The 25,608-nt window shown below is 47.0% G+C and overlaps 1 protein-coding gene across 6 annotated transcripts in view; it reads right to left on the bottom strand.

Annotated features, from left to right (window-relative positions):
* Window positions 1-3,239: 3,239 nt before the first annotated feature.
* The window catches only part of kif1b (kinesin family member 1B), a 93,469-nt gene continuing 71,100 nt past the window's right edge, over window positions 3,240-25,608 (bottom strand). For all 6 annotated transcript variants that reach the window (XM_007902154.2, XM_042343502.1, XM_007902151.2 and 3 more), the window contains 22 exons: window positions 22,614-22,732; window positions 21,890-21,975; window positions 21,008-21,137; window positions 19,159-19,321; window positions 18,201-18,291; window positions 17,605-17,723; window positions 17,033-17,088; window positions 14,240-14,348; window positions 13,624-13,690; window positions 13,238-13,322; window positions 12,803-12,908; window positions 9,929-10,043; window positions 9,199-9,332; window positions 8,915-8,976; window positions 7,411-7,556; window positions 6,672-6,911; window positions 6,173-6,244; window positions 5,552-5,676; window positions 4,713-4,862; window positions 4,125-4,317; window positions 3,542-3,660; window positions 3,240-3,379 (listed from right to left, as the gene is read on the bottom strand). In XM_007902154.2, the coding sequence (XP_007900345.1) occupies window positions 3,337-3,379; window positions 3,542-3,660; window positions 4,125-4,317; window positions 4,713-4,862; window positions 5,552-5,676; window positions 6,173-6,244; window positions 6,672-6,911; window positions 7,411-7,556; window positions 8,915-8,976; window positions 9,199-9,332; window positions 9,929-10,043; window positions 12,803-12,908; window positions 13,238-13,322; window positions 13,624-13,690; window positions 14,240-14,348; window positions 17,033-17,088; window positions 17,605-17,723; window positions 18,201-18,291; window positions 19,159-19,321; window positions 21,008-21,137; window positions 21,890-21,975; window positions 22,614-22,732 (2,530 nt within the window). In that variant the 3' untranslated portion in view covers window positions 3,240-3,336. The remainder of the gene's footprint in view (window positions 3,380-3,541; window positions 3,661-4,124; window positions 4,318-4,712; window positions 4,863-5,551; window positions 5,677-6,172; window positions 6,245-6,671; window positions 6,912-7,410; window positions 7,557-8,914; window positions 8,977-9,198; window positions 9,333-9,928; window positions 10,044-12,802; window positions 12,909-13,237; window positions 13,323-13,623; window positions 13,691-14,239; window positions 14,349-17,032; window positions 17,089-17,604; window positions 17,724-18,200; window positions 18,292-19,158; window positions 19,322-21,007; window positions 21,138-21,889; window positions 21,976-22,613; window positions 22,733-25,608) is intronic.

The raw sequence follows: 25,608 nt of genomic DNA, 5'->3' as shown, positions 1-25,608 counted from the left end.
ACCTGATCTCGGCTTCGACCCTCAACCCCTCCATCCCTTCTGTGGGCTGATCTGCAGGTTTGCTGGCCTCAGTCATGCCCTTCCGCTCTGTTTTCGAGTCACTTTCCGAGTGATCCATCTGTTCGAATTAGCTTTCTTTAAATTAGTTTAAGAATGCACAGAATCAGTATAGCATGTTCATTCACACAGGGCGGTACTGCCTGAAAGGGTCCCAATTTTTTTGTTGTTCTCCTGCCAAGTTCGGCATCCTCTCCTAAGAAGGCGCTCGCCTACTTTTGTTTGCGTTCGTTGGGAACATATACGCGGGCAGTGTCTCCTCTGCCAAGCTTTCCCACTGCTTGTCCAGCCTTCCAGTTAGCGCTTTGGCTTGCTGGGTTTACAGGAGCTGAATGGGAGGATTCCCTGCCCCCAAGGATTGGTCTGTCCTTCCAGGTCCTGCCAATGAGCCAGGCCGGGCTGTGCTGTCATCAGCAGTGCCCAGGAATACTGCGGACCTGCCTGGCTCAGGAACCAGACTAGAGACCGTCACAGAGGGTCAGCTCGATTACGATATTCCATTGCCAAACAGATGGAGGAGCAGATGGAGGAGCACAGATCTCACGCCCACACGTTCACGGATCCCCTACGAACCTCATGATGTTTTGCAATGAGGGAATGTGCTGTTTATTGATTTCACGCCTTTACAAGAACTGAAAAAGCTTGTGAATCACATCCAGTTTAACCGTCGGGGCAATAGTTCTGGGGTACACCTCAGGTGTAGGAATGCAGGTCTGAGAATGCGTTCACAGGTAAAGTGCAAGTTTCCTCCCCACTCTTAGTACATGGATATACTATATACACATTGTGTTTACAGCCAGATTAACTGCACTCACTGTCTCATTTATAAATAGATAGGATGGCCTTGTTGGCTAAGGTCACATAGATTTTCCAAGCAGGAGGTTTGTTAAAATTATAAATCCAGTGTTTCCGACCAGCTTATTGTTGTTCAAAGGGAGATTTTACCCCCTCCTCCCAACCCTCACCCCGTACCTCCCTCCCCTTTCACACCACCTCATTCCCTCCCTCAGCGATAAAACTCTGTAAACTGCACACTGAAAACAATCACCACCAGTGAAATTCTGAAGTTTGAGGCAGCTTTCACACACACACACACACACATCTTCATGACACCAGTATTAGATAACCCAAACGTTAACTTGGGTAAATGTTCCTCGATCAATTAGTGCATTCGTTAATGCTTGAACTATCCCGATCGATCGATTCCCTTCCATAAACAGTGCTCATTAGCACTTAAAGCAGCTTGAAGTCCTGTATAGTGCACAAAGCACAAGCATATCCCAGTTCCCCTGTGATCGAGCTTGGCTTACTCACACTGTGGTGGTCATCAGTCATTGATTATTAAAAAAAAGTGCATATATGCTGTACTGTAAATTAAAAAAAAAAATTGGACAATGTTAATCCGTGTGCGATGCCTCGCTGAGTGCTGTTACCCTCAGTTGTACAGGGTGTCTGTCCACAAAGTCCTGTTACTCCCCCGTTACAAAAGAGCGATCCGAGACTACGAAAACAAGCCGTCCGAAACACATTTCGCCTCGTCACTCGTTACACTGCACCGGTTAGACACTGCACAGTAAAGAAAAGCAAATCTCCACGGAAAAAAACAAACCCAAAAGGTTAGGCCAATTACCAGAAAGTACTGTTAACGGATTAAATGTTTCTTATGCGGTCGCTAAGTACTTCATCGATGACATCCCCTCCCAAACGCCTCTGTGGCTTGTGGAACTCTCCTGAAATGCCAGGCATTTAACAGGCACCCGATACCCCTGGTCTACCCGAAGCAAAACAGTCAGGGTGGACGGAGTTTGGCTGTAGGGCTGAGAGAGAGAGAGCAAACCCCAAAATGACATTGAAAGGAAATACTGACGTGCGTTTGCAGAGAAAAGCTTTTTCCACTGATAGCTTCAGGACATTTGGTAAGAGTGCAGGACTACAGTGCGAAGCTATGTTATGGCTGGTGGGGACTCACCACCTCTCCCCCCTCCCCCACCACCGGGGTCACCAGACACGTTGGACAGACCTGTCAGTTGCTTAAGCATAATCGCTCTGGATTGCTGGCAATTACAACACTCTCAGGAGCACTTTTCTGACCGAAATAGCGCGGGCACCTTCCTCCATCAGTCAAAAGTTGAGAGCTGTTGGTTGCATTCGGTGCGGTTATCCTGGATATCGCGCAGAGGTTCGCGGGAGGAACACACTCGTGTGCCTCCAGGTATGCATGCATGTACGCTCGGTAAAGAAAAGCAAACCTACACTGAACCCTGAAATCCGCCCCCCCACCCCCTCCCACCCCCCAAAACACGTTAGCCAGCCACTTGCCCAGATCACGTGCTTAAAGTAACAGCGCAGTGCATGCAGAATGAATCATCCTTAATAATAATAGTGCTTGCATTTGATACAGCGCCTTATCACGTCATTGAGACGTCTCAAGGCGCTTCACAGGATACGCCGTAACATGGATTGACTGTGTGTTTTTTGTGAGTCAAATTACTCCCCAAGAGTTTAGGTTTTTCTATTCCAATATTAACTGGTTGTTCCAGTGGGGAGAGAGGGGTAGGCTGGGGTGGATGGTTGCGATCCACCGCCACCCTGAGCAGAACGTGTGGTCCCTTTAGGTCCTAGAACCCGCTTTACTCAAGTCTTAAACAGTTCCGCTCTCACCACTCCAGCACTCAAGACCACGGCCATTATCTGGCAGTTCATCGTGGAGGCAGTTCTAGAACAGCTGCGGTTTCGCGCGAGGTGTGCTAGAACGCCCAACCTACCCGTCAGGATATCCCCGCTCGCCGCGGTTCAAATTCTCGACCTTGAAGGTATAAACCGTCACCCAAAGGAAAGAACCCCGAGAGTTTCCTTCCAGTGACCGACCCCAGTCCGGTTCTGTTGCTTTCATTGCATCACAAACTTGAGGCAACAGACTGACGGGTAACGCTGACGAGAAGAGAAGCAGTAAATGGTGGTGGTGGTGGGGGAGAATAGAAAAAAAAACGCTTTGGAGATCGTGCACACACGCACACCTCACGCACGCACACTCAGACTGTTTTACGACATGCTACTACAAGAACTGGAATGGTAGGAAAAATAACAATGGGCTTTAGGTAACTAGAGAAAGAGAGAGAGAGAAAATAAAAGGTGCTTAAGTAGAGTTAAACCACGTGTCTACATATACAAGAGAGACTGTCAAGAATCACAAAGGTTATTAATAGCAACACTTGTATGTTCAAAGACAAGGCCAGAAGAACTACTTTGTTTTCTTGCATTCCACGAAAGACTCTCCGTTTACATCTTCAGCTGCCCTGATCGTCTTCGAGCGAGTTTCGATCTGCAAAAAAAAAATATATATATATAGTAATAATCCTTTCATTTGATAGAGCTCCTTATCGCACCGTTGAGACGTCTCAAAGCGCTTCACAGAATATATTGTAAAGTCTGGGCACAAGGCAGAACAGATCTTTACTGAAACAAAGTGTTGAGAGTGTGGTACCTGATTGAGCCGGCCAGCAGAGGATTGAAAGCGTACAACCAATCATACATATCTTTGTCGTTGCATGCCTGCAGTAGTATTCCACGGTGTTTTGTGCACACCGCAAACGTATTAGGTGTCTGCGGAACAAAACATAAAGTTAAGACTTATTCTTTCCTTAAAGGCTTTTAAAGCACGAGGCAATAAGACTGTAATTGAAAAAGCTTTCCTCCAAATTAAATTAGCAATGGATTAAAAGCAGACAATTTATTCTAGGTGTTATATACCATTAAGCGAATTGACTTTGTGGGTGGCAGTCAATTGCGCACAACGGTGTCCCACAAACAGTCGCGGATTGAGTGACCAAATTATTATTTTTTTGGGGGGAGGGATTATTACCCCCTGTAAAGCGATCCACCAATCGACCATCAACTGGGTTCCTCCTTACTGCTCGGTGAACAGAGGTGTTCAGAGTAAGAAGACTTGCCTAAGGTTTTGCCCTGCCAGGGAGGGAATCGAACCCGGGTCCTCTCGCTTGCGAGGCAACCACACCAAACATTAAGCTTTAGGGCTCACATATGGGCAAAGTTATGTACTCACTTACCTTGAGCATTGCCTGCTGATCCTCGCTGAACTCCACCTGAGCCGTGGATAGGTTGAGAATCCCTCTCTCCACAGGGTCCTTATCGCTGTTGTAGATGAACACGTAAGGGCGATGGATAACCACATAATGTTTCACCCAGGAATTAGACTGGGGTTCCATGAAGTGTAGGTATCCCTTCTTTGACACCACGGGGCTGCAGCGCATGGAGACAAACAAACAACATGGCGCCTTTCACGTGATGTAACGACAATCCTTGCGTTCGACGCAGCACCTTATCACGTCGTCGCGACGTCTCGAAAACGCTTCACAGAACATACTGTAAACATACCGTGGATTTCGTGGGCGAAACGCGGCAGCCAATGGCGTACAGCGAAGCGCTGGGTTTGCGCGGGCTGGAGTCAAAGAGGGGTGGAGGGCAAGGGAGGTGGTGGCGGTGGGAAGATGGCCGAAGGTGCGGTCGAAGAGAAAGGTCTTGAGATGCAACACATCGGTGAGATGGGGACAAGTTCTTAACGTTTTAAAAAAATATATGCAGATTGGACTAGAAGGGTTTTCCACGGAGCGAATGGGTTCAGAGCAATGTCTCACCCAGTCCTGATCTCTTCGATATCGGGAAGCAGGTTGAGGAATTCGTTCTTCCCTGCCCTGGCCAGGTACGAGGTCTCCACACGAGACACTATCGGGAATCCTTCAAACTCTATACAAGGGCTAGAGGATCTGGAGTTGGCCTCGGGTGTCCTGTAATATAGAATAATAATAACAACAATGCTCGTAGTTTATACAGCGCCTTATTAGGTCGTTGAGACATCTCGAAGCTCTTCACAGAACATACTGTGAACTGTGTAGTGACTGCGTGTTTATGGATGAAACGCGGAAGCCCAATTGCGCGCAGCAGTGTCCCACAAACAGTCGTGGATTGAGCGACCAATTAAGAGGGATCAAATGTTTTCATATCAAATCAAATATATATATATATATATTTCGAGGGATAATTACTCCTGTAAAGCAATCCACCAACCGACTAACAACTGGGTCCGTACTTATTGCTGGGTAAACAAGAGGCGCGCGCGCGCGTGTGTGTGTGTGTGTGTGTAGAGTAGGGAAACTTGCCTAAGGTTTAGCCTTGTTTGGCCGGGAATCGAACCTGGCTTACGAGGCGAGCGGGACTACTCTACGGGACTCTGGAATGTGAAGCGTCTTGGCTTACAAACAATGAACAGCTGTAACAAGGTGCGAGGGGAGGGCGGGCACGGCGGGGGCGGGGGGAGAGGGAACGATAACAGTGCCTCGCGCATCAACGGCTGCCTCTGGCTCTTGACTCTGAGACAATACATCCCGGTTGAGCTGAGGGTGACACGTTAAATGATGTTTGTTGGGCTTTGGCCTCGCCTCGCGACCAGGAGTTTCGTCTCGGATCGAAGACTTACTTTTGATCAATGGAGTTGCACCTGGAGTCGGCAAGCGAAGGGCAGGTGGATGAGGGGGTGAGAGTGGTGCTGCTGAAACTGGACATGGAGGCATCACGGCCAAGGGGAGACACAACATCTGACAGCTGAGAGAGAGAGAGAGAGAGAGGGAGGGAGGGAGAGAGAGAAAGAGCGTTGATAATACTAATAATCCTCGCATTTGATAAAGCACCTTATCAAGACGTTGAGGCTTCTCAAAGCGCTTCACAAGACTATATTGTCAAGAGGATTGACTTGCGCATTTTCTGGACGAAACGCGGCAGCCAATTGCGAACAGCGGCGTTCCCACAAACAGTCGTGGATTGAGCGACCAAATTATTATTGTTTTTGGAGGGATCAGTACCCCCGGAAACGATCTGCCAATCGACTAACAACCGTTTTTTCTACTTGCTGTTAGGTGAACAGAGGGCCTGTGGGGTAAGGAAACTTGTTCGAGGTTGAGGTTTCGCCCCACACCGGGAATCATTCTGTTGTAACATTTAATCGAGAGCTCCCTGGACGCAAGATAATAAACCCGTGCTCCAGGACGCTGTGGTATTACTAATACTTTCAGATTACTGCTGCGTGTTGGCTGTGGGTTACCTTGCTGTCACTGATGCTGTTGTACACTTGGTTCAGTTCCCGGTTAAAGGTGTGCATGAGAAGCCGCAGGCACTGAAAGAAGAGATGATAGCACAGTATGAGCACGTGATAATGTGACAGTCACCCCTCTTACCTTTGACAGACCACCTCGCACGTCGGGAGGACGTCCCCAAGTAGTGCTTAGGATACGCCGCAAAGAGCAGTGACTTGTGTAGTTCGCAGGCGAATGCGGCAGCTAATTTGCGCAAAAAGTGATAATAATCCTTGAGGTCGATAAGAGCGCCTTATCACGTCTGCGAGACGTCTCAAAGGGCTTCACAGAGCGCTACCAGCTGAGCCAGGCTGACACACAACCAACCCGAGCGAAGGTTAACAGCGAGAAGAATGCGTTTCACCAGCAGCAGCAGCAGCAACGCGAGGCTGTAATTGGGATGTCCTCCCGGCGTGAAGGGCGCCAGACAAACGCAATTTGTTCTCGTGGCCGGGCGGACGTCCGTACCTTGGTCGCCAACTCCTTCTCCCGGTCCACGAGGCTCTGGATATCCGCCGAGTCGTAGCCGCTGCTTTCGCTGGAGGTGACGGCGCTCTCGAAGGTGGTGGAGGAGATTTGCGAGGAGATGCTGGTGGAGGTGCTGAGGCTCTCGCTGCTGCCGCTGGGGGAGATGGAGTCGCACAGGGACTTGGGGACCGTCTCGCTCAGTTTCTCACGTAGCAGCAGCAAGTGACGTGTCCTCTCGACCTAAAACATGCACACACACACACAACTCGTGTTAGAGGCTGGAACATACGTTCCACAAGTTGGGAGACTTGGAACCACGAGGAGATGTTTGACTTTGCTGTGACGCCGATGATAACAATCCTTGCATTTCATATAACCCCTTATCGCATCGTCTCAAAGCGCTTCACAGGACATACTGTCACGTGAACTGACTGTGTATTTTGTGGGTGAAACTCGGCAGCCAATCGTGCACAGCAGCGTCCCCACAAACAGCTGTGGATCGACTGACCACACTTTTTTGGGGTGTGTTTTTTTTGGAGGGTTTTATTATCCCCTGGAAAGCAATCCGCCAATCGACTAACAACCGGGTTCCTACTTACTGCGGGGTGAACAGAGGCGTGTGGAGTAAGGAAACTGGCCTAAGGTTTCGCCCCGCCCGGGAATTGAACCCGGGTCCTCTCGCTGGCGAGGCGAGGGCTCGTAACTTTCCCACGTGAATATCCAGCTTCCTGGTCTTTACCTCATGCAGGAGATCCAGCTTCTCCAGTTCCCACTGGTGCTCGAGGATGAGGCTGTCCCCACGAGGTCTCCATCCCGCGAGATTCTCTTCTCCTCGCACGTAGGCAACGGACGTATCCAGGATTTTCCTTCTCCTCCTCTGCATTCCTGGGAGCAGAATAAAAGCTTACTCCCTAAGCAATACTTTTCCCCCAGGTTGTATAACAGAGAGAGGGAAGAGTACTTAACACAGTCTGGTCTGGTGAGCTTGGTCAGATAATAACAACAATTATCTCGCTCATTACATTTGACCTTGAGCTTTATCACGTCGCCGAGACATCTGACACAGTTTCACAGGGTTTCAAGTAAAGCGTTATTCTGTAGGCGAACGAGACAGCCAGTCTGCACACAAACAGCCGTGAAGTGAATGACCAATTTAATCAGGGCATTGTTGGCCAGGATTTGTGCCGTGGCATCTTTACGTCCGCCTGAATAGGGAGCCGAGGGTCTTGGTTTAACGTCTCATCGAAAGGTTGGCACTTCTGATTTCCCATTACAGCTTTTTTTTTGACCAACTGACGCACGCGGAAACCCATCACGGTTGCTTTGAGACGTCTGGAAGACGTGAAAAGCCTTATATCAAATGCAAGGATTATTATTATTATTATTGTTATTAAGACTCTCCAAACCAAGCTGAGAATTCCAAGCGTCCCCACCTACACATGGAAATTCCAGAGATAAGATTGCTAGAATGGAATGCGCTCTCTCTCTCTCTCTCTCTCTCTCTGGTGGGACACATCCTGCTTTAGAAGCGAAATAGCAGAAAGGCTGCGTTTCAAAGGATTACAACTGAGGAGAAAGCTCTTTCCTGCACGTTGTGACCTTTGAAAGCGAATGGATTGTAAACATCGATCTGACAATCAATACACTGCTTGAGGATGGATTCCAAGAAGGATTGTATTAACTTAATGGCATTTTCCGGGAAGTGCAGTTTTGTTACAGAATACTCAACCCTATGAATAGTTTGGGGGTGGGGTGGCAAGTGTGGGGGGGGGTGGGGGTAAGAGGGAGATAATCAACATCACAAGTGTTTGGCCTCAGTGTTAACAGTCTATTCTGAAGCGTGGCATTAAATAATAATAATAATAATAATAATCCTTGCATTTGATATAGCGCTTTTCACGTCGGGAGGACGTCCCAAAGCGCTTCACAGAACACACTGTAAAGTGAATTGACTGTATATTTGTGGGCGTAATAACATAAGAAATACAATTACAATTGACATTTACACAGCGCCTGTGTATTCCACGCCGAGAGGATGTGGATTGAGTGAAAAAATTATTATTTCCGATCAGGAGAGTTTATTTGTAGAAGAGTTTGTGCGAGAGTCTGCGGTACTTCTCAGGGAGAGACCGCAATATTCTCCGAGAGACCTGGAAATACAAACGTGACACCCAGCGTACCCACTCGCAAGGCCCGTGGCTAAGACACAACACACGCCCCGAGACCCCCGACCCTTTACGTACCAGGGCTTCCAGTGTTCGCTATTTTGCACAGACTCAGCTCATAGATGCCGCTTATTCGGTTGCTGGAACAAAAAAACAAACGAGAATTTTTTTTAGTGACAAGGGCTCTCTATCTTGGTCATTATATATATATATGTATATAAACAAAATCGCTCTCAATGGAAAATTGTTACAGGACTCCAAAAGAATTCCTCTAATCGACTTCAATGTTAGGGACGATTTTCTAAACTATTACACAGCCGCGTAAAGACGTAAGGATTTTGATTCGAAAGCGTCTGATGTACCAATCGGGTGTCTTCGAGTAGCCGCTGCCAAACAGGTTGCGGAGGGAGCGGGGAGCTGAGATCTTGGCGTCCCGGGAGTAGAAGACCATACAGATGTCCTTGGTGATGATGGCGGGCTGGATGCAATGGTCGAGCTGCAAGAACAACAACAACGACATGTTACATTTGCACGGCGCCTTTCACGTCAGGAGGACGTCCCGAGGTGCTGGACAGTCAGGGATTCGCACCCGAGCTGGAGAGAGGAATCGAGCGAGAGTGGTGGGGAGGGTGGAGGCGAGGGAGCATTTTTGGGAGAAGCAGTTCAGGTCGATGGGAGGCAGCCAAAATGCACACATCGAGACTAGGTGTGTGGTGTGTGTGTATGTGGTGTATATGGTGTGCGTGTGTGTGGTTTATGTTGCATGTTGTGTATTGGTGTGTGTGTATGTGGTGTGTGTGTATGTGGTGTGTGTGTGTGTGTGTATGTGGTGTGTGTGTGTATGTGGTGTGTGGTGTGTATGTATGTGGTGTGTGTGTATGTGGTGTGTGTGTGTGTGTGTGTATGTGGTGTGGTGTGTATGTGGTGTGGTGTGTGGTGTGTATGTGGTGTGTGTGTGTATGTGCTGTGTGTGTGGTGTGTGTGAAAGCAAACACAAAGAAAATCATTGATCGCCTGATGTCCAGATAGCGGTGAAACATGGCTGACAATCGCAAGAAAAAGATACTGTGGTTTCCTCAGAAACAGACTCACCTCCAGGTACGCAGAAAGAGTCATGTAGATCCTCTCACCGTAGGGAGTCACCCGGTTTAGCAAGAGGGAGTTATGCAGCGAGCTGTCCCAAACGGCCTCGAACCGATAAAAGCTTCTGAAACGAGGCCACGAGTTGCAACAATCAGTTTTGACCGTCACAGAAATAAGTCGGGAACGAAAACCGCTCCACGGAAGAGAAGGGAAATGTTCCACGGAAATTATGCTTTTTGCATTATTAAGTTTTCAATCGGATAAGTTTCAGTGAAAAATGCCACTAAAGGTCAGCGATACTGAAACTAATAATAATCCTTGCATTCGATATAGCGGCTTATTACAAGGCAGCCAATTGCGACGGTCGTGAATTGAGCGACCAAATTATTGTTGTTTTTTTAACGGGATTATTACCCCCGGAAAAGTGATCCGCCAATCGACTAACAACCAGGTTCCTACTTAGTGCTGGTAAACAGAGGTCAATGGAGTAAGGAAATTTTCCCGCCCCACTTTTCGCCCTGTCCGAGAATCGAACCTGGTTTGCGAGACGAATACTCTAAACACTGAGCTCCACTTTGAAGCCGTTTTTCTGTTGCTCTTGGGAAGGGAATATGTCCTTCTGGCATCGAACCATTGGCCATTTTACCCGTCTCGCACATCGTTCAAGCCTGAGGTGGATCGATGTTGGTGAGGTCAGGGTATCAAGCGGATACGGGACAAAGGCGGGCAATTGGGAGACGAGGTACAGATCAGCCGCGATCTCAGAGAACGGCGGAACAGGCTCGAGGGGCTGAATGGCCTCCTCCTATTCCTACGGAACACAAAGGGGCTTCCAGCCAGCAGCACAGCCACAGAGCTTGCTTCGCTCCAAAACGGACCTGTCCCCCCCCGTTTGTCCAATACCAAACGTGCGTCTTTGTAACTTCACGGCACAATGTGTTGCCATGACTAACGCAGCGCTTTCGACGAGGACACAAAACATTCTAAAGAGTTTTTTTTTAAGAAAAAAAAAATCCGGTCTCAAAGCACACAGAACATTTTGCAAAAGTCGACAACACAATCACAGCGGTTCACCCCCTCTCCCATTTGATTGACGGTCTCAGGCACTGACTCAGCACCGCTGCAAACACAGACCTTACAACCTGTTGAAAAGCGCTATTGCCATCACAAAATGTCGGCCTTCGAGGACTCGACCATCGCTACTGAAACACCAGGGGAGCGGATACGGGATACGGAGCACTGTACGAGGTAGTGCTGCGGTGAAACTTATTTCTTTTTGAACGGGGTTTTGCGCTGTCGAAGCTTTGGGAAACTTTTGGAGTGAGTTACAAGCAGAAGCTCGAGGAGAAATCATTTTCACCCGACACCTTTCCCCCCTCGTGTCGTTTATGCCACAGGGCTTCCGTTCCATTTCGGAGACGAGTATGAAGACGGAGAGACCTTTTGTGACTCGCTAAGCGGGCTGTGGTTTGCCTCGCCAATCCGCTGGGGAGCAGAACTAATAACCATTTGGGGGTTGCACACAGCTCCACTGTTTTACTTTGCGGTCACAAAGCCAATTGCATTATATATATATATATATATATAACAGCTCCCATGGCCTGAAATTCCATGCATCCTTAAGCGTAGGTAGTGATGCCATTAATAACAATAATAACAACAGCAATCCATGCATCTGATTGCAGCGCCTTATCAAGTCGGTGAGACGTCTCAAAGCGCTTCACAGAATATACCGTGAAGTAAATTGACTTTGTATTTTGTGAGTAAAACTCCCATTGCCACAGGCTGCGCACACAGACGTGACTGGAATTTCAGCCCATTAAGGCTCCTAATCCCTTAAGTGTTCTGAACACAGACCCTATCATTTGTACTTCATATCACAGGGTAGAGGGATACTTTTACGGTATCCCTGAACAGATTTCTTAATGAAGGAAGGCATTCCCACTCGGATTTCTTAAGAAACATCACACATCAGGACTTCAGAAAGTATTTATTATAGTTTACTGCTCACGTCTGTGGTATAAGAGGAAGTTTGGAGACAGAGCTAAAGACAGACAGCCGGGGATTAACAAGGGGGTGGGCGGAGGGGTTGGGAAAAGAAACAGATTTAAAAACTAAGTCCTAGACAAAAAAGGGATGAGAAACGGTGAGATGTAGCACTAAAGCTACAGAGCAGACCACAGAACGAGCAACAATGAAAAAATAAACGGGTAATACCTAGGCAAGTCCGAATCAAGAAACAGCCTGCAGAAAGAACATGGCCGTTCGTTAGTGGCCAGAGGCAAAAAAAAAAGAAAGGAAGAAAAGGAGTGAAATTAGACCGTAGATAAATGAAACGAAATGAACAAAAAGTCAAATAAAAAAAATGCTGTCAATGATAATGGTCCCCAGCCAGACACATTGGAGAGAACATTCCCTCGCAGCAAGGCAATGATGTGCAAATAATAATAATCCTTGCACTTGATACAGCACCTTATCACGTCTTCGAGACGTCTCAAAGCGCTTCGCGGGATACACTGTGAAGTGAATTGACTGTGTATTTTGTGGGCGAAACACGGCAGCCGATTGCGCACAGCGGCGTCCCACAAACAGTCGTGGATTGAGTGACCGATTTATTAGTATTATTATTATCATCATTTTTATTTGAAGCAAAGTGTTATGTTTCTGGAAGGGAAACACAAAAATATTGCTCAAACAGGGCATCTGGCCCTCAGCAGCCGACCTGAATTCCGAACCTTCTCAGACTTGGGTTTGGTCAGGACGGTGCCTTTATTTGGGTCGTTTCTCCGTAGGGAGCTTCACCACGGAGACGTGCAGTCTCTACCCCTCCCACTCACACACACACCCCCCTGCGCGCACACACACACACACAACCACACGTACCTGTGAGCGTCACTCGAAGCCTTGACGTGTTTGGCGGAGATTATATTCAGAGACAAAACAGCATCGACGGCGGTCTCGTCCACCTCAGGCTTGTTCCGGATGCGACCTGGGTTCAGACATGGTGAACAGCTCAATTTACAGGACTGCTCTCCAGCTCAACAGGGTGCCAAGCCATCACTGTCGAGAGCATTGGTAACCCTTCCCGACAAGAAAGGCGCTAACGTGAATGTAAATTGTGTATTGGAACTCATTCTAATAAGGGGGTTGAAAGACGACACAAGGTTTGGAGTGGCGGGTGGGGGTGTGGGTGGGAGTGTGGGTGGGGGGGTGGGGGTGAAGTGGGGGGAAAGACGATGACTTTAGCTAGAGATATTCATTTGGATTATCTGACGGAAAAATTCATAGTTTGTGTAAACTTTTTGCAAAAAAACTCACCGACGACAAGCTCCCGAACATCCTTCCAATGGAGTTCGCTGCCCTTTTCGTGCACGATTGTAACCGTGATCCTACGCTGAATTCCCTGTGGGGTGAAAATAAAAGTTCAGGTTACTTAATCGGACCCACTTAATCCTTCCTCGAACAAGCACTGCGGTTCGTAACCGCACGTCAAAAGGTACAAACCGAGAGGAGGGGGTCTTTACTTTGGTAAAGATCAATTATTATTATTCATAAAAAGAAGTTCTCCACCAAAAAAAAAAGTGTCTATTCATTGCACGTGGCTCGAACACAACTACTGTGAGTTCCACCAAGGCATCATTTCTTTGTCTCGCATGAAGTGCTGCAGTCGTGGTTAGCGGCGTGAGATTACCTGACGTACATACCTGGTGGAGCAGGTAAGTGCCTTGACAAGGAAGACCTCCGCTGTGGTCCACGACAGCTGGGATATACCTGGTCAGCAACACAGAGATCACAAGGTGAGTTTGGATGAAGAAGGCCCTTCAGCCCATCTGATCTCATCCTTCCAGGACACCCAACCCTACAGTCCTCCCATCACAGCATCAAACCGCCTTCTAAAGCAAGTCCCAGTGGCCTGGCCTCAACCACCTGTCCTGGCAACCCTGTTCAAGCCATCAAATTCCCTTCGGGTAAGCAACAGTTGAAGTTGAAATAAGGGTTCAGAGAATCATAGAATTACACAGCACAGAAGGAGGCCATTCGGCCCATCGTGTCTGTACCAGCTCTTTGAAAAGACCTATCCAAATCAATCCCACTCCCCGGGGCTCTCCCCATAACCCTGCAAACTTGACCTCCCCAACAGGGTTGTAACAGGATAGTCTCCAAAAGTCGAACAGAAGTTTTGAACTACGCCTTTCGTAGATACCCTGAACGCTTATTTTGATCGCTAAAAATAATTATGAGGGATTTTGGGGGAAATTTGCTCGGGGGAATAATGTTTATCCGACGGAAAACAGACCAACCCGTCAATCGGCAACTTACTCTCCTGTGGACTCCAGTTCACTGATCTCAAACCACACAAGCAAGTCATATTTGCTGACACACTGACCCAGACTAGATTTGCTCATGGCGTTCAGCTTGGTGGCTGGCACTGAAAACACACCAGAGAGAGAGAGAGAGAGAAACAAAAACAGTGATGCAATTCGATTTAACGTAGAGCTACAATTTTTGAACATTTGCAACTAAGCCGTGCAGGGAAAAGAGGAGGAGAAGGGAAGGAAGTGAGGGAAGCAGAGATAAAACAGCATACAGTCTAGGCTGACGCTCCAATGCAGTGTTGGGAGACATCGAGACCCACTAGAACACAGCAGAACAGCTGGAGCTCACCACGAGGGCCGTTCTGTGCATTTCTACTGAAAAACTTTCCTCTATAGTACCAGAAGCTCACTGAAACAGCAACACTAACTAAAGCAGGTCTTGCTTGAGAAGCCTAAGTTCGAGAAGGGTCTATCTTTGCGGTATTTCAGGAAGGGATTTCCTTAATAGTCCGAGGAATAGGCAAATGGTGACAGACTCCTTTCAGGAACTGGAAACGCATCATCCTGCGGGAACACAAATTACTTTCAGAGCCGAGGGTTTTGACAGGATTCCTACAGGAATGATTCCTCACCGAGGAATCCTGCAAACTGGGCTCTGCCTTCCAGTCAATTCCCTTTTGATTAAGAAAATCCCGTTAAGGAAATGTCGCAAATTAAGACTCCCTGAGCAAACTGACCGGGCATTTTTTTTTCCTCCAACTGATTCTTGTAGAGAGTCACAACACTTACAACTTACCTCGCTAAAATGCAGAAAGCTTTGCAAAACTTAGAAACAATAGGACTTAGAGAGGGAGAAGAAAGAGGGGATAAATAGATTGCAGTGGACCAAAGCAACAGCTGGATTTCTACCCATTAAACATCCCTACTTATTCTGTCTCTGCTGTTTTGTGGGGCAGAGGATTGGAAATATTAATCCTTACATTTGATGTAGCGTCTTTTACGATCTGGAATGCACTCACTGCCTGAAAGGGTGGTGGAAGCAGATTTAATGGCAGCTTTCAAAAGAGAATTGGATATGTACTTGAAAAGGAAAAATGTGGAGGGCTATGGGGTAAGAGAGGGGGAGTGGGACTAGTTGGGTCGCTCTTTCAAAGTGGGGGGAGGGGGGTAGATGGGGAGAGGAAAGATGAATACCTTGAACATATAGAGCTTAATCCAATCCAACCCAACCTGCTTAAAAGCAAACCGTAAACATTTAAGCTGCATGTTGCTGCTTCATGTTTGATAGAATAAGTTGAAATAGTTCGATTTTAGATTTAAATGGATCTTTAGATTGAAACGTAATTGTAAACCCACGACTGTTTGTGGGACACTGCTGTGCACAATTGACTGCTGCATTCTGCCCACAAGATACTTTACAGCATATCCACTTTACAGAGTATTCTGTGAAGCGCTTTGAGACAGACGTCTTGAAGATGTGATAAGGCGCTGTATCCAATGCAAGGATTATTATTATTATAAGTGGGCGATGAACACAGGGAGCTCTAAACTGTGGGTTAGGCTGAAAAACTACAAGGTTGATCGGGGAGTGGGGATTGAGAGAGAGAAAGACTACAGGGAGAAGGAAGGGACTTTAAATAATTCCTCATTTGCCACGACTTTTTGGTCTAACCAACTAAATCGCCATAGCTTCCCCATTGCTTGTCCAGCGAGGACCACCCTACCCGTGAGTTGGTGTGGTTACCCACCATGATGCTTTGGGACTTTCAGCACATGGTAAGTGGGAAGAGGGTGAAAGAGGAAGGCTGGCAGCTGTTCTGTGCCGTCCAGGAACGAGGCGGTGGCAGAGGAGACAAACGTGTTGGCATTTTCAGAGAGGGCATCAAGCAACTGTACATTTACATAGCCAGACATCAGATATCTAACCAAATGAATCTTTCGCTCATGGTCTGAAACGGAAGAGAGAGTTGGGGCGGGGGGGAAAAAAAATCGAGGGTGTTTGTTGGACGGACGGGGTGGGGGGGGGATGGGGGGTGGGGTGTGAAGCAAAGTTGAAGGAGAAAGGATAAAACAAACAAAAAAGATTTAACATGCAAAAAGTAACAGAATGCTCAATGAATTAGCGCACCCCTCTCGATATTATGAGCTTTACTTCACTCGAGGTTTTATTTGACCACAATGTTTTTTTTTTTGGGGGGGGGGCACAAATAGATAGATTTCGAACATCTTCTTAAACAATAAATAACCTCCCACCCTCTGTGCGCACATTAGACATTGTACTGAATCATTCAGCTTTCATACTTGACCTCAGCTTCTCATACAGACACACAGGCTGAAACCCCACTGTCTGTGGAGTATCCAAACAACAACTTGCATTTATATAGGGCCCCCTCACGCAGGGTAGCGAACCCGGAGCGCTTGACAGTGGCGGAGCCTGACCCCGAGCCGGGAGGGAGCAGACAGTAAGCACAGTCGGAAGGGAAGGACATCTGAAGATGTGGAAGGTGCGGGCGAGATGCAGAGATAGAGGAAAAGTGTTCTAGAGTTTCGGGGCGTAGTGGCGGGGAAGTCTGGCTTTAATTAACAACTGGAGCAAGTGCACTGATAATGCAAGACTTTTTTTTNAGTGTAAAGGATCATTCACAAGCTAAAGTGAATCAACATAATGTAGGGCCTCTAACTATATTGAATGGAATTAGCTACACGTCTCGTGCCAATGTTTGATGCAGCAACGCAACACATCAAGCGATCACTAGTTTCGCACTCATAAAAGAATTTCCTTTTTGTTAAGACTCACCTGGCTTTGAGAGCGGCATTGGAGGGGGGAAGTATTTCCGAGTAGGTTGTGGTGGGCTGTGTGAGGAACGGTGGTTCAAAGGATTATTCCCCTTACTTCATAAAATTCCCCTTACTTCAGAACAAAACAAGAACAGCTGGTGTTTACACAGCGACATTCACGCAGGATAACATCTCAGTGTGTTTCACAAAGACTGGGGTTGGGAGAGGGGAGAGGGAGGACGGGGGGAGAGGAACATCAGTGTGGTTGAAGACGTACATCTTAAGGTGGAAGGTTAAATTCTTTTTTTTTGGTCTGACAGATGCGGAAACCCAGAGCGAGGGTTGGGATAACCGGCTAAAACAGCACAGCTTGCCATTGATATCACTGTCTGGCAAGCTTACCTGCTGCTTGTCCAACTAGGACCACTCTACCTCCGGTGACTGGGATTTAAGACGGGTAAAGGGAGTGGTAGAAAGCTGGTGAGAAATTAATCTAAATCAAGTCTACGCCAGCTGAGCGAGGGGGAGGGGTGCGAGCAGAGGAGCGGGTGTTTGAGCAAATCCTGAGCTTTGATGGCGTTACGTCCTTACCTGACGAGATCCTGTCCGAGGTAATGCAGAGGGTGCTGCTGATAGTGGCCAAACACTTCAAACACGATCGGCTTTGTCTTGATGTACTCGGTGAACGATTCCGTGACTTCCACAGCAACCTGAACACAAACAAACCGTTCGTGGGGTGGGCTCTCAGCTGCAAACTGGGACTGAGTGTGCAGTCGCTTTAGTGGTTAGCGTGCTCGCCTCGCAAGAGAGGGGACCCGGGTTCGATTCCCGGGCAGGGCAAACCTTAGACAAGTTTCTTTACTCCACACGCCTCTGTTTACCAAGCGGTAAGTAAGAACCCAATTGTTAGTCGATTGGGGGATCGATCGCTTTCCGAGGTTAATAATCCCTCCAAAGAAAATCCACTGCTGTTTGTGGGACGCCTCTGAGCCCAATTGGCTGTCGCGTCAACTCACTTTACAGTATATCCTGTGAAGCGCTTTGAGACGTCTCAAGGATGTGATAAGGCGCTGTATCAAATGCAAGGATTTATTATTATTATAATAATAAGTCATGGCTCGAGCGAACGAGGAGGTGGTGGTGGGGGAAAGATGAGTGGAGAAATACAAGCATCAAATGAAACTTACATTCTGTACGTGGTAGAAACCTAGAGGGGTCCCGCGACCGCTGTTCTTCAGGGGCTCGGTGGAGAAGGCCTCGTCGTGACGATGGAGAAAGCTGGTGAGAAATCATTCGAAAAAACAATAATAATTGGGTCACTCAATCCACGACTGTTTGTGTGCAATTGGACTGTTGCGTTTTGCCCACAACATACACAGTCACTCCACTTTACAGTATATCCTGCGAAGCGCTTTGGGACGTCCCGACGTGATAAAGCTCCGTATCAAATGCAAGGATTACATTTATTTTAATCATTAAGTATGATTAACTTCACCAGTGGGATCCTCTCAGTTGATGAGTCTCAGTTGGATTTCTGGACTGGCCACTAGATGGAGAACCTCTCTGTGGGAGAGCATTCATGGACATCATTGAAAATGTCTGCAGTGCAGAGGACGTCTGCAGCGAGGAAGGCAATCACAACAGCCAAGAGGGGATGGGGCGGAGAGAGAGAGAGAGAGAGAGAGACGCTGGATCAAAGTGCTGGCTCCTTTCTCCAGCCAGCGTTCAAGGCTCCTGCACTGCTACATGAAAGGGTCGCAAGCGAGAGGACCCGGGTTCGATTCCCGGCCGGGCGGGGCGAAACCTTAGGCGAGTTTCCTTACTCCCCACGCCTCTGTTTACCCAGCAGTAAGCAAGAACCCGATAGTTGTTAGTCAATTGGCGGATCGCATTCTGGGGGTAACAATCCTTCCCCCCCCACCCCCAACAAAAATTGGGAGTCACTCAATCCACGACTGTTTGTGGGGGACGCCGCTGTGCTCAATTGGCTGCCGCGTTTTGCCCACAAAAATACAGTCAATCCGCTTTACAGTCTATCCCGTGAAGCGTTTGAGACATCTCGAGGACGTAACAAGGCGCTGTATCAAATGCAAGGATTATTATTGTTATTATGATGATGATGATGATGATGACGAGGTGACTCACTTGAATTGGCAGAAGATGTCGGCGTACTCTGCCGGGATACCGCTGGCCTGGAGGACCGTGACTCGGAAAGTGAAAATGCTGCCGAGCTTCAGGTGCTCCACGTGTTCGTCCGAGATCTCATCGCCGGACAGTTTCGTGTCCATCTCCGAACCCGATTTCAAACCTGGGAAAAAAAGCGACATGGGGAAATTCTGTCACGTCTTAACGCCGCGTGCGGAAGCTGTCCCGGATGAGACTCAGTCCATCTCGCAGCCGGAAAGGTTGCTACGAACTTTCAATCGACCAAAGCACACAGTCACTACACCTTACGGTACATTCTGCGAAGCTCTTTGAGGCGTCGAGAAGACGCGATAAGGTGCTATATCAAGTGCAGTGATTGTTATTATTGTTATTACCCTTTCGAATAACCCGCCTCACACCTTGTGGATGTAATTCGCTTTATTCACTGACAAAACCAGACAAGATTCACGCAGAGTGGAAACCAAAGGGTGTGCGTCATGGTAGAGAAATGCACACATTCATCGAGCAAATCAATTTAACAGAGAGAGAGAGAGAGAGAGAGAGAGACACACACACACACAGAGGAGAGAGAGGGAGTGACACAATCAGGGAGAGCGATATACACACGCACACAAAAACAGAAATGGAAAGAAAGTCGAACAGAAATAGACAGTCAGAGAGACACACGTGTAGGGAAAGCGAACGAGACACAGACAAAGAGAGAGAGACGGACACACACACCTGGAGGCAGACAAATGGACAGAGACACACACACATACATACACACACACACACCGATTCCGTTCCCGCGCAGTATAGGATGCATCTCACAGCCAAATAAAGGGCTTTATTATGTGCCTTTGTAACAGAAGCCCATTTGTGGCTTCACACTGTGAAGGGAGCCAACGGGAGGCACCGTGTGGCTGGAACAGGCGAACCGTCTTCATCCAATTGACAACTGACATAAAAACCAAGCATGGGGCTAATCTTAAATCCAAAAGGCTGCAGGAACAGACACTGCTCTCTACATTGAAATCTGAGTGCATTTAACGCGCAAATCCTATTAGATTTATTAATCGGAGCTCAATGTGTATGTCAGGAGCAGCTCTCAGCGCTAAGCAGGTTGCATGGTCTTTTATAGAGAAAGATTTATACGCAGGGGAAAGAAAGAGAAAGGACACAAATTGACATGGGAGGGTTTTGATTCGCGGGTGTGTGTGTGTCTGTGTTTCTTTAAAAAAAGAGGAGGAATTAAGTTCTTCACTATTAACAGGATTTCCATGAAATTCTCAACACAAAAAGCATTACCGGGCAGCTTAGCTTTATTACTTATATGATTAAGCGACACCACACATAGAACTGTAACTTGTCAGTGTGACTGCCCCGATGCACTTGGTAGAGGGGATTATGACTGAGTGAATGCGAAGTCAGGGGCTGAAACAAATGGAAGTCTTGCGGTGTCCTGCGCATTGCGACAGAATGAAATAAATGTGAAATAAGGAAATGCTGCCACTCATAGAATCATACGGCACAGAAGGAGGCATTCGGCCCATCGTGCCTGCCTGCGCCAGCTCGCTAACTAGCCCCACTCCCCCCGCGCTTACCCCATACCACCCCTCGTTGTTCCCCTGCACAAAAAGTCACTGCACTTTACAGTAAACCCTGCGAAGCGCTTTGGGATCCCCTTTTTAGGGGGTCGTCCTCCGCCACTCAAGCGCTCTGGGGCACTATACTGCGCGGGGGGCGCAATACAATGCAAGCTGTTGTCCTCCTGATGTGAAAGGCGCTGCCTCAACAGACGAGAATTCACAGTTTAGCTGCCGAGGACCGGATCCAAAGTCAGACCTACCCAACTCTTCGATGCGGTTCATTTCCTCCGAGGGAGTGTTCACGTCTGAACTCTGACCCTGACCCTCCACGATCCTCAGCTCCTCCAGAGAGAGTCCCGAGCGAGTCATGACCACAGACGAAAAGTTGCTCTGCAAACGCAGTAACGACAGAGGCCGTCATTGGGACGCCGCTGAGCGCAATTGGCTGCCCCGTTTCGCCCCCGAAACACACAGTCAATCCACTTTACATTATGTACTGTATTCCATGAAGCGCTTTGAGACATCCGAACGACGTGATCAGGCGCTACATCAAACACAAGGATTATTATTATTATTATAATACGGAATAACTGACGGGAGAAAGCAGTGTGTGAGAGTCCCACCTGGGTGTAGATCTACTTTACTTGTCGAGCATTTTTGCCCACAAAACACACTGTATCACAGCATATCCTATGAGGTACTCTGAGACACCCTCCCGACATGAAAGGTGTTATATCAAATGTAGGGATTATTATTATTATTATCATTATTATTTTAAGAGTGTCTGAATGGCTCCCTTCATCCCTTCACCTGGCCCCCTCCCTCACCTCCTTCAAGACCTATCTCAAGACCTTCCTCTTCGACTGTGCCTTCGGTCACCCTCCTATCCCTACCCTCCCTGTCCTCCACGACCCAATCCCCTGACTGTCCAGCGCCTTGGGAGGTCCTCCCACAAGTGAAAGGCGCTGTTTAAACGCAATTTGTTGTTGTTGTTTTAGACTCGCGCATGGAATCGAGGAAAGTTACAGCACAGAGGGAGGCCATTCGGGCCAAGCGAGTCTACACCGGCTCTCACAGCAACCCAGCACCGTTAGTTTGAAAGGTTAGATGTATAAAGGGGGAAAAAAAAAGGTTTCGCTCACTTGTTTAAAGTACTCATCGTCAAACGAAATCTTAGCGGTGCCAGACTGACGAACGCCGGATCCGTAGTCTGGTGCCTCCTCATCGGCTGGATGTTAAGAGAGAGAAAAAAAAACATGTTTAAGTGAAACAACAACAACTTATATCGTGCCCCTCACGCAGAATAGCGTCCCAGAGCGCTTAAAGCAATTGGGAATACGTTGCCAGTTTGGATACTCTTAAGCACAGTGATGGGTGCCCGCATTTGGCAGACACCCAGTTGAACACCTTTAAGCCCCATCCAACACCCCTCTCCCACAAAAAATAGGGATTTGCACGTATACTTTTGCTAACATTTTCTTTTACTTCCAAAAGAAATATTTGGTCACTCGATCCACGACTGCTGTGCACAATTGGCTGATGTGATGAGCTGCTGTATCAAATGCAAAGATTATTACTATTACAACACCAGTGATAATGTTTTGTTATTAACCACCGTTATTAACCAAGTCTAAATCAATTTTTTTTGGGGGGGGGGGGAGGTGTGGGTGGGGCGGGAGCTCAGTCGGGGGTCTGAAACCCATCGCCGTGCTTAAGAGTAGCCTAATCAAGCCGAGATTCCATGCCTCCCAACTACACATGGAAATCCCAGAGATAGATGGTCGGAATGGAGTTCGCGCTCTGCTCTCTCTCTCTCTCTCTCTCTCTCTCTGGAGGGGATAAATTATCTGATTTGTAATATCTCACCTGTGATGGCTTGCACAGCCACACGCAGAAACCCTCGCACCTCCCCCTTCTCGCTGACGATGGCAATCTTGTGGACCAGGGGTACGGGATACAAGAGATTACTGAGATACACAAAGGCTCTGGGAAGAAAACAAAGACATGCACATAAACGGTAGGTTCTCATCAGTAAGAATAAAAAATAATCTGGAGTAAAGGTAAGTCAGGCCAGGACCGTCTACAGGCGAGACAGACCTGCAGTGATGTGAGAGGCTAAACGCAGGCTGTAAAAAACAAATCAATTAAAAACCCGAGTCGTAAATCATACCGTGAATTAAAAAAAAATTAAAAAAAAACTTTCTCTCAAACCAAAAAAAGAAAAAGTTTTTAGAAAAACAAGGGAACAACACAGGAATAAATGCTAACTTTGTGAAGGTTAAAAGTAACCAGACCTGGAAACAAAACGGAAAACAAAAATCAATCGATGGACCATATTTATGAGCCCTTTTCAGTCTGCTTTTCAGCCGTTGAGAAACCCTCACTGCAAAGAGGTTCGGTCGAAGTGATAAAATAAGCCAAACGGTTTACGTTGGCTGCCGCGTTTCGTCCACAATTGCACAGTCAATCCGCTTTACAGTACACGCTGTACTTGAGAAGCTTCAAGGATGTGATAAGAATGATTCAAATGCAAGGATTATTATTATCAGTATTATCAGTATTTTATAATGTTCGGAAAGAGTGCAACAGTCTGGCAGGGGCCATTTTGTCTCAAACTGTGCCGTTGATTACCACAGAGCGCACCTTACTTTTGGTAAGGCGCGGCAACGAGCAGAACCACAAAGAACTTGTAGATAAGCTGCTGGGAAATGCGTGTGGACTGGACACACAATGCTGCGCCTCATCTGCAGGGCACTGCCTGAAGCACTTGTTTGCCCAGTGTTTGAAGGGCGAGTTATTTGGAGCCCAGTGTTGTGCTGTCTCGGCTCTGCTGCCCCAGTGTCCTCTGTTCTGAAAGCAAACTTTAAAGCCAGTTTGCGTTAACTCGGCTATCCGATCCCGAAGCAGACTGAAGAGGGCGAAACGATAATTAGCAGTAAGACTGGTGAGGTAAAAAAGGCATGTCCAACAAACAAAACAAACAAACAAAAAACAAAACCATAAAAGGAACTTCCAAAACAATTCAGAAGAAAAACCGAAACAATCCAAAACCGAAAATAAAGGTTTACAGCCAAAATAGTGAGGGTAATAACGCCGATTTTGGGAACGCTCAAGTATTTGAGGACATGAAAACTTTCCAGATTTTTGTTTCATGTGATTTTTTTTAATTAAAAAAAATTAAAAATTAAAAATTTCAAAAAAAATAATAAAATTCATTTCGGAAATTAATTTTTTTTTGGAAAAAAAGTGTCTTTAAGGGAATGGTCCCAGCATGCCATGGGAGATGGGAAAAAGGGTCAAGCTCTTTTAACAGAGAGAATTAAATTCATCCGCAATTTACACACGCGCACGCGCGCTCACACACCCACACACGCAACCAGAGCATTAAAAAAAAGACTTATTGTCATACCATTTCACACCTCGATCTGATCATTCTCTTATTCCGCTTTATAATAATCACAATAATCCCGGCATTTGATTTCGCGCCTTATCGCGTCTTCGAGACGTCTCGAAGCACTTCACAGAATAGACTGTAAAGTGAAGCGACTGTATATTTTGAGGGCAAAACGCGGCAGCCAATCGCGCGCGGCCGCGTCCCCACAAACAGTCGTGGTTGGAGTGACCCATTTTATTATTAGTATTATTCTTTTGAAGGAATTATTACCCCCATAAATTTTAGGGTCATATGACAGGACACGAAAATTACTCACAGTTAACTTGAATTCACCGACTAAGAAATATCCAGACTTTAATCGTAAATTCCAAATAACCAACTTCTAAACAATGCTGGTTTCTTAGAAAGAGCCTTTATTTTCATTCATTGCGGCTTTTGACCAGTTTCTCCTCGATTTGACCTCCCTCACCACCACCCCCTCATCTAGACCTGCCTTGAATCCATAAGAGGTATGAATATAGCACTTAACAAACGAGTCGAGCGCTTTGGGTATGATAATAAGAATGCTCTCCATTGCACAAGTTTACAAAGTAACAAGAAATGTTAAAATTCCTTATGCAGTACTTTATTTTTTTTTTAAAAATCACTTATATCCTACTATAATCTGCTTCCCTTATTGTACTGTGCTGTTGGCACAGTTGAATTGAAAGATCATTGGGTGCGTAAGGTTATTGGTATTCTTTTGAACCACATAATCTCTGTGGTCAATTTACCCGCTACGGTAAAGTGGGTCGGATAGCTCCACAGTGACTGAAAAGGAATAACATTCCCTAATTCCTATTATGCGCTTTTGCTAAAGTGATTTGTGATAACAGCAAAATCCCACCAATTGCGTTCCTCGGGTTGAGTTGCAGTTTGCGCCATATTTTGTCAAAAAAGATAGTCGACGTTTCTCGGATGTACTAGTATTATTATTGCATTGGCCGTCTATGCAGACAATTACCAGTCGTGCCCAACCCAAGGCCTGAAGTTTGGGGAATTCCAGCCTGAAACGGAACTGACGGTGACGAAATTGGCCAAAGAACCAAAGGGGAGAAGAGGAGAATTTTTTTTAAACCCAGAGAGTTGTTACGGTCTGGAACGCACTGCCTGAAAAGGTGGTGGAAGCAGATTCAATAGTAGCTTTCAAAAGGGAATTGGATGGTACTTTTTTTTTCACACAGGTGAGAGCAAGGGAGTGGGACCAGTTGGCAGCTCTTTCAAAGAGCCGGCACAGGCACGATGGGCCGAATGGCCTCCTTCTGCGCTGTAAGATTCTACAATTCAATAATGGGAGATATTTACCATTTGGTTTCAGACAAATTAAAAATCCTAATGTCAAGACACGAGGCATCGTTAACCTACGAATGGAGTAAATACAACAAGAGCAAAATCGGGTTCCGTAGAATTTTAATACAGTGGTAGTTA

This window comes from Callorhinchus milii, unplaced genomic scaffold (assembly GCF_018977255.1).
Source record: "Callorhinchus milii isolate IMCB2004 unplaced genomic scaffold, IMCB_Cmil_1.0 Scaffold24, whole genome shotgun sequence".
Lineage (NCBI taxonomy): Eukaryota > Metazoa > Chordata > Chondrichthyes > Chimaeriformes > Callorhinchidae > Callorhinchus > Callorhinchus milii.
This window is presented reverse-complemented; position numbering and strand designations above follow the sequence as displayed.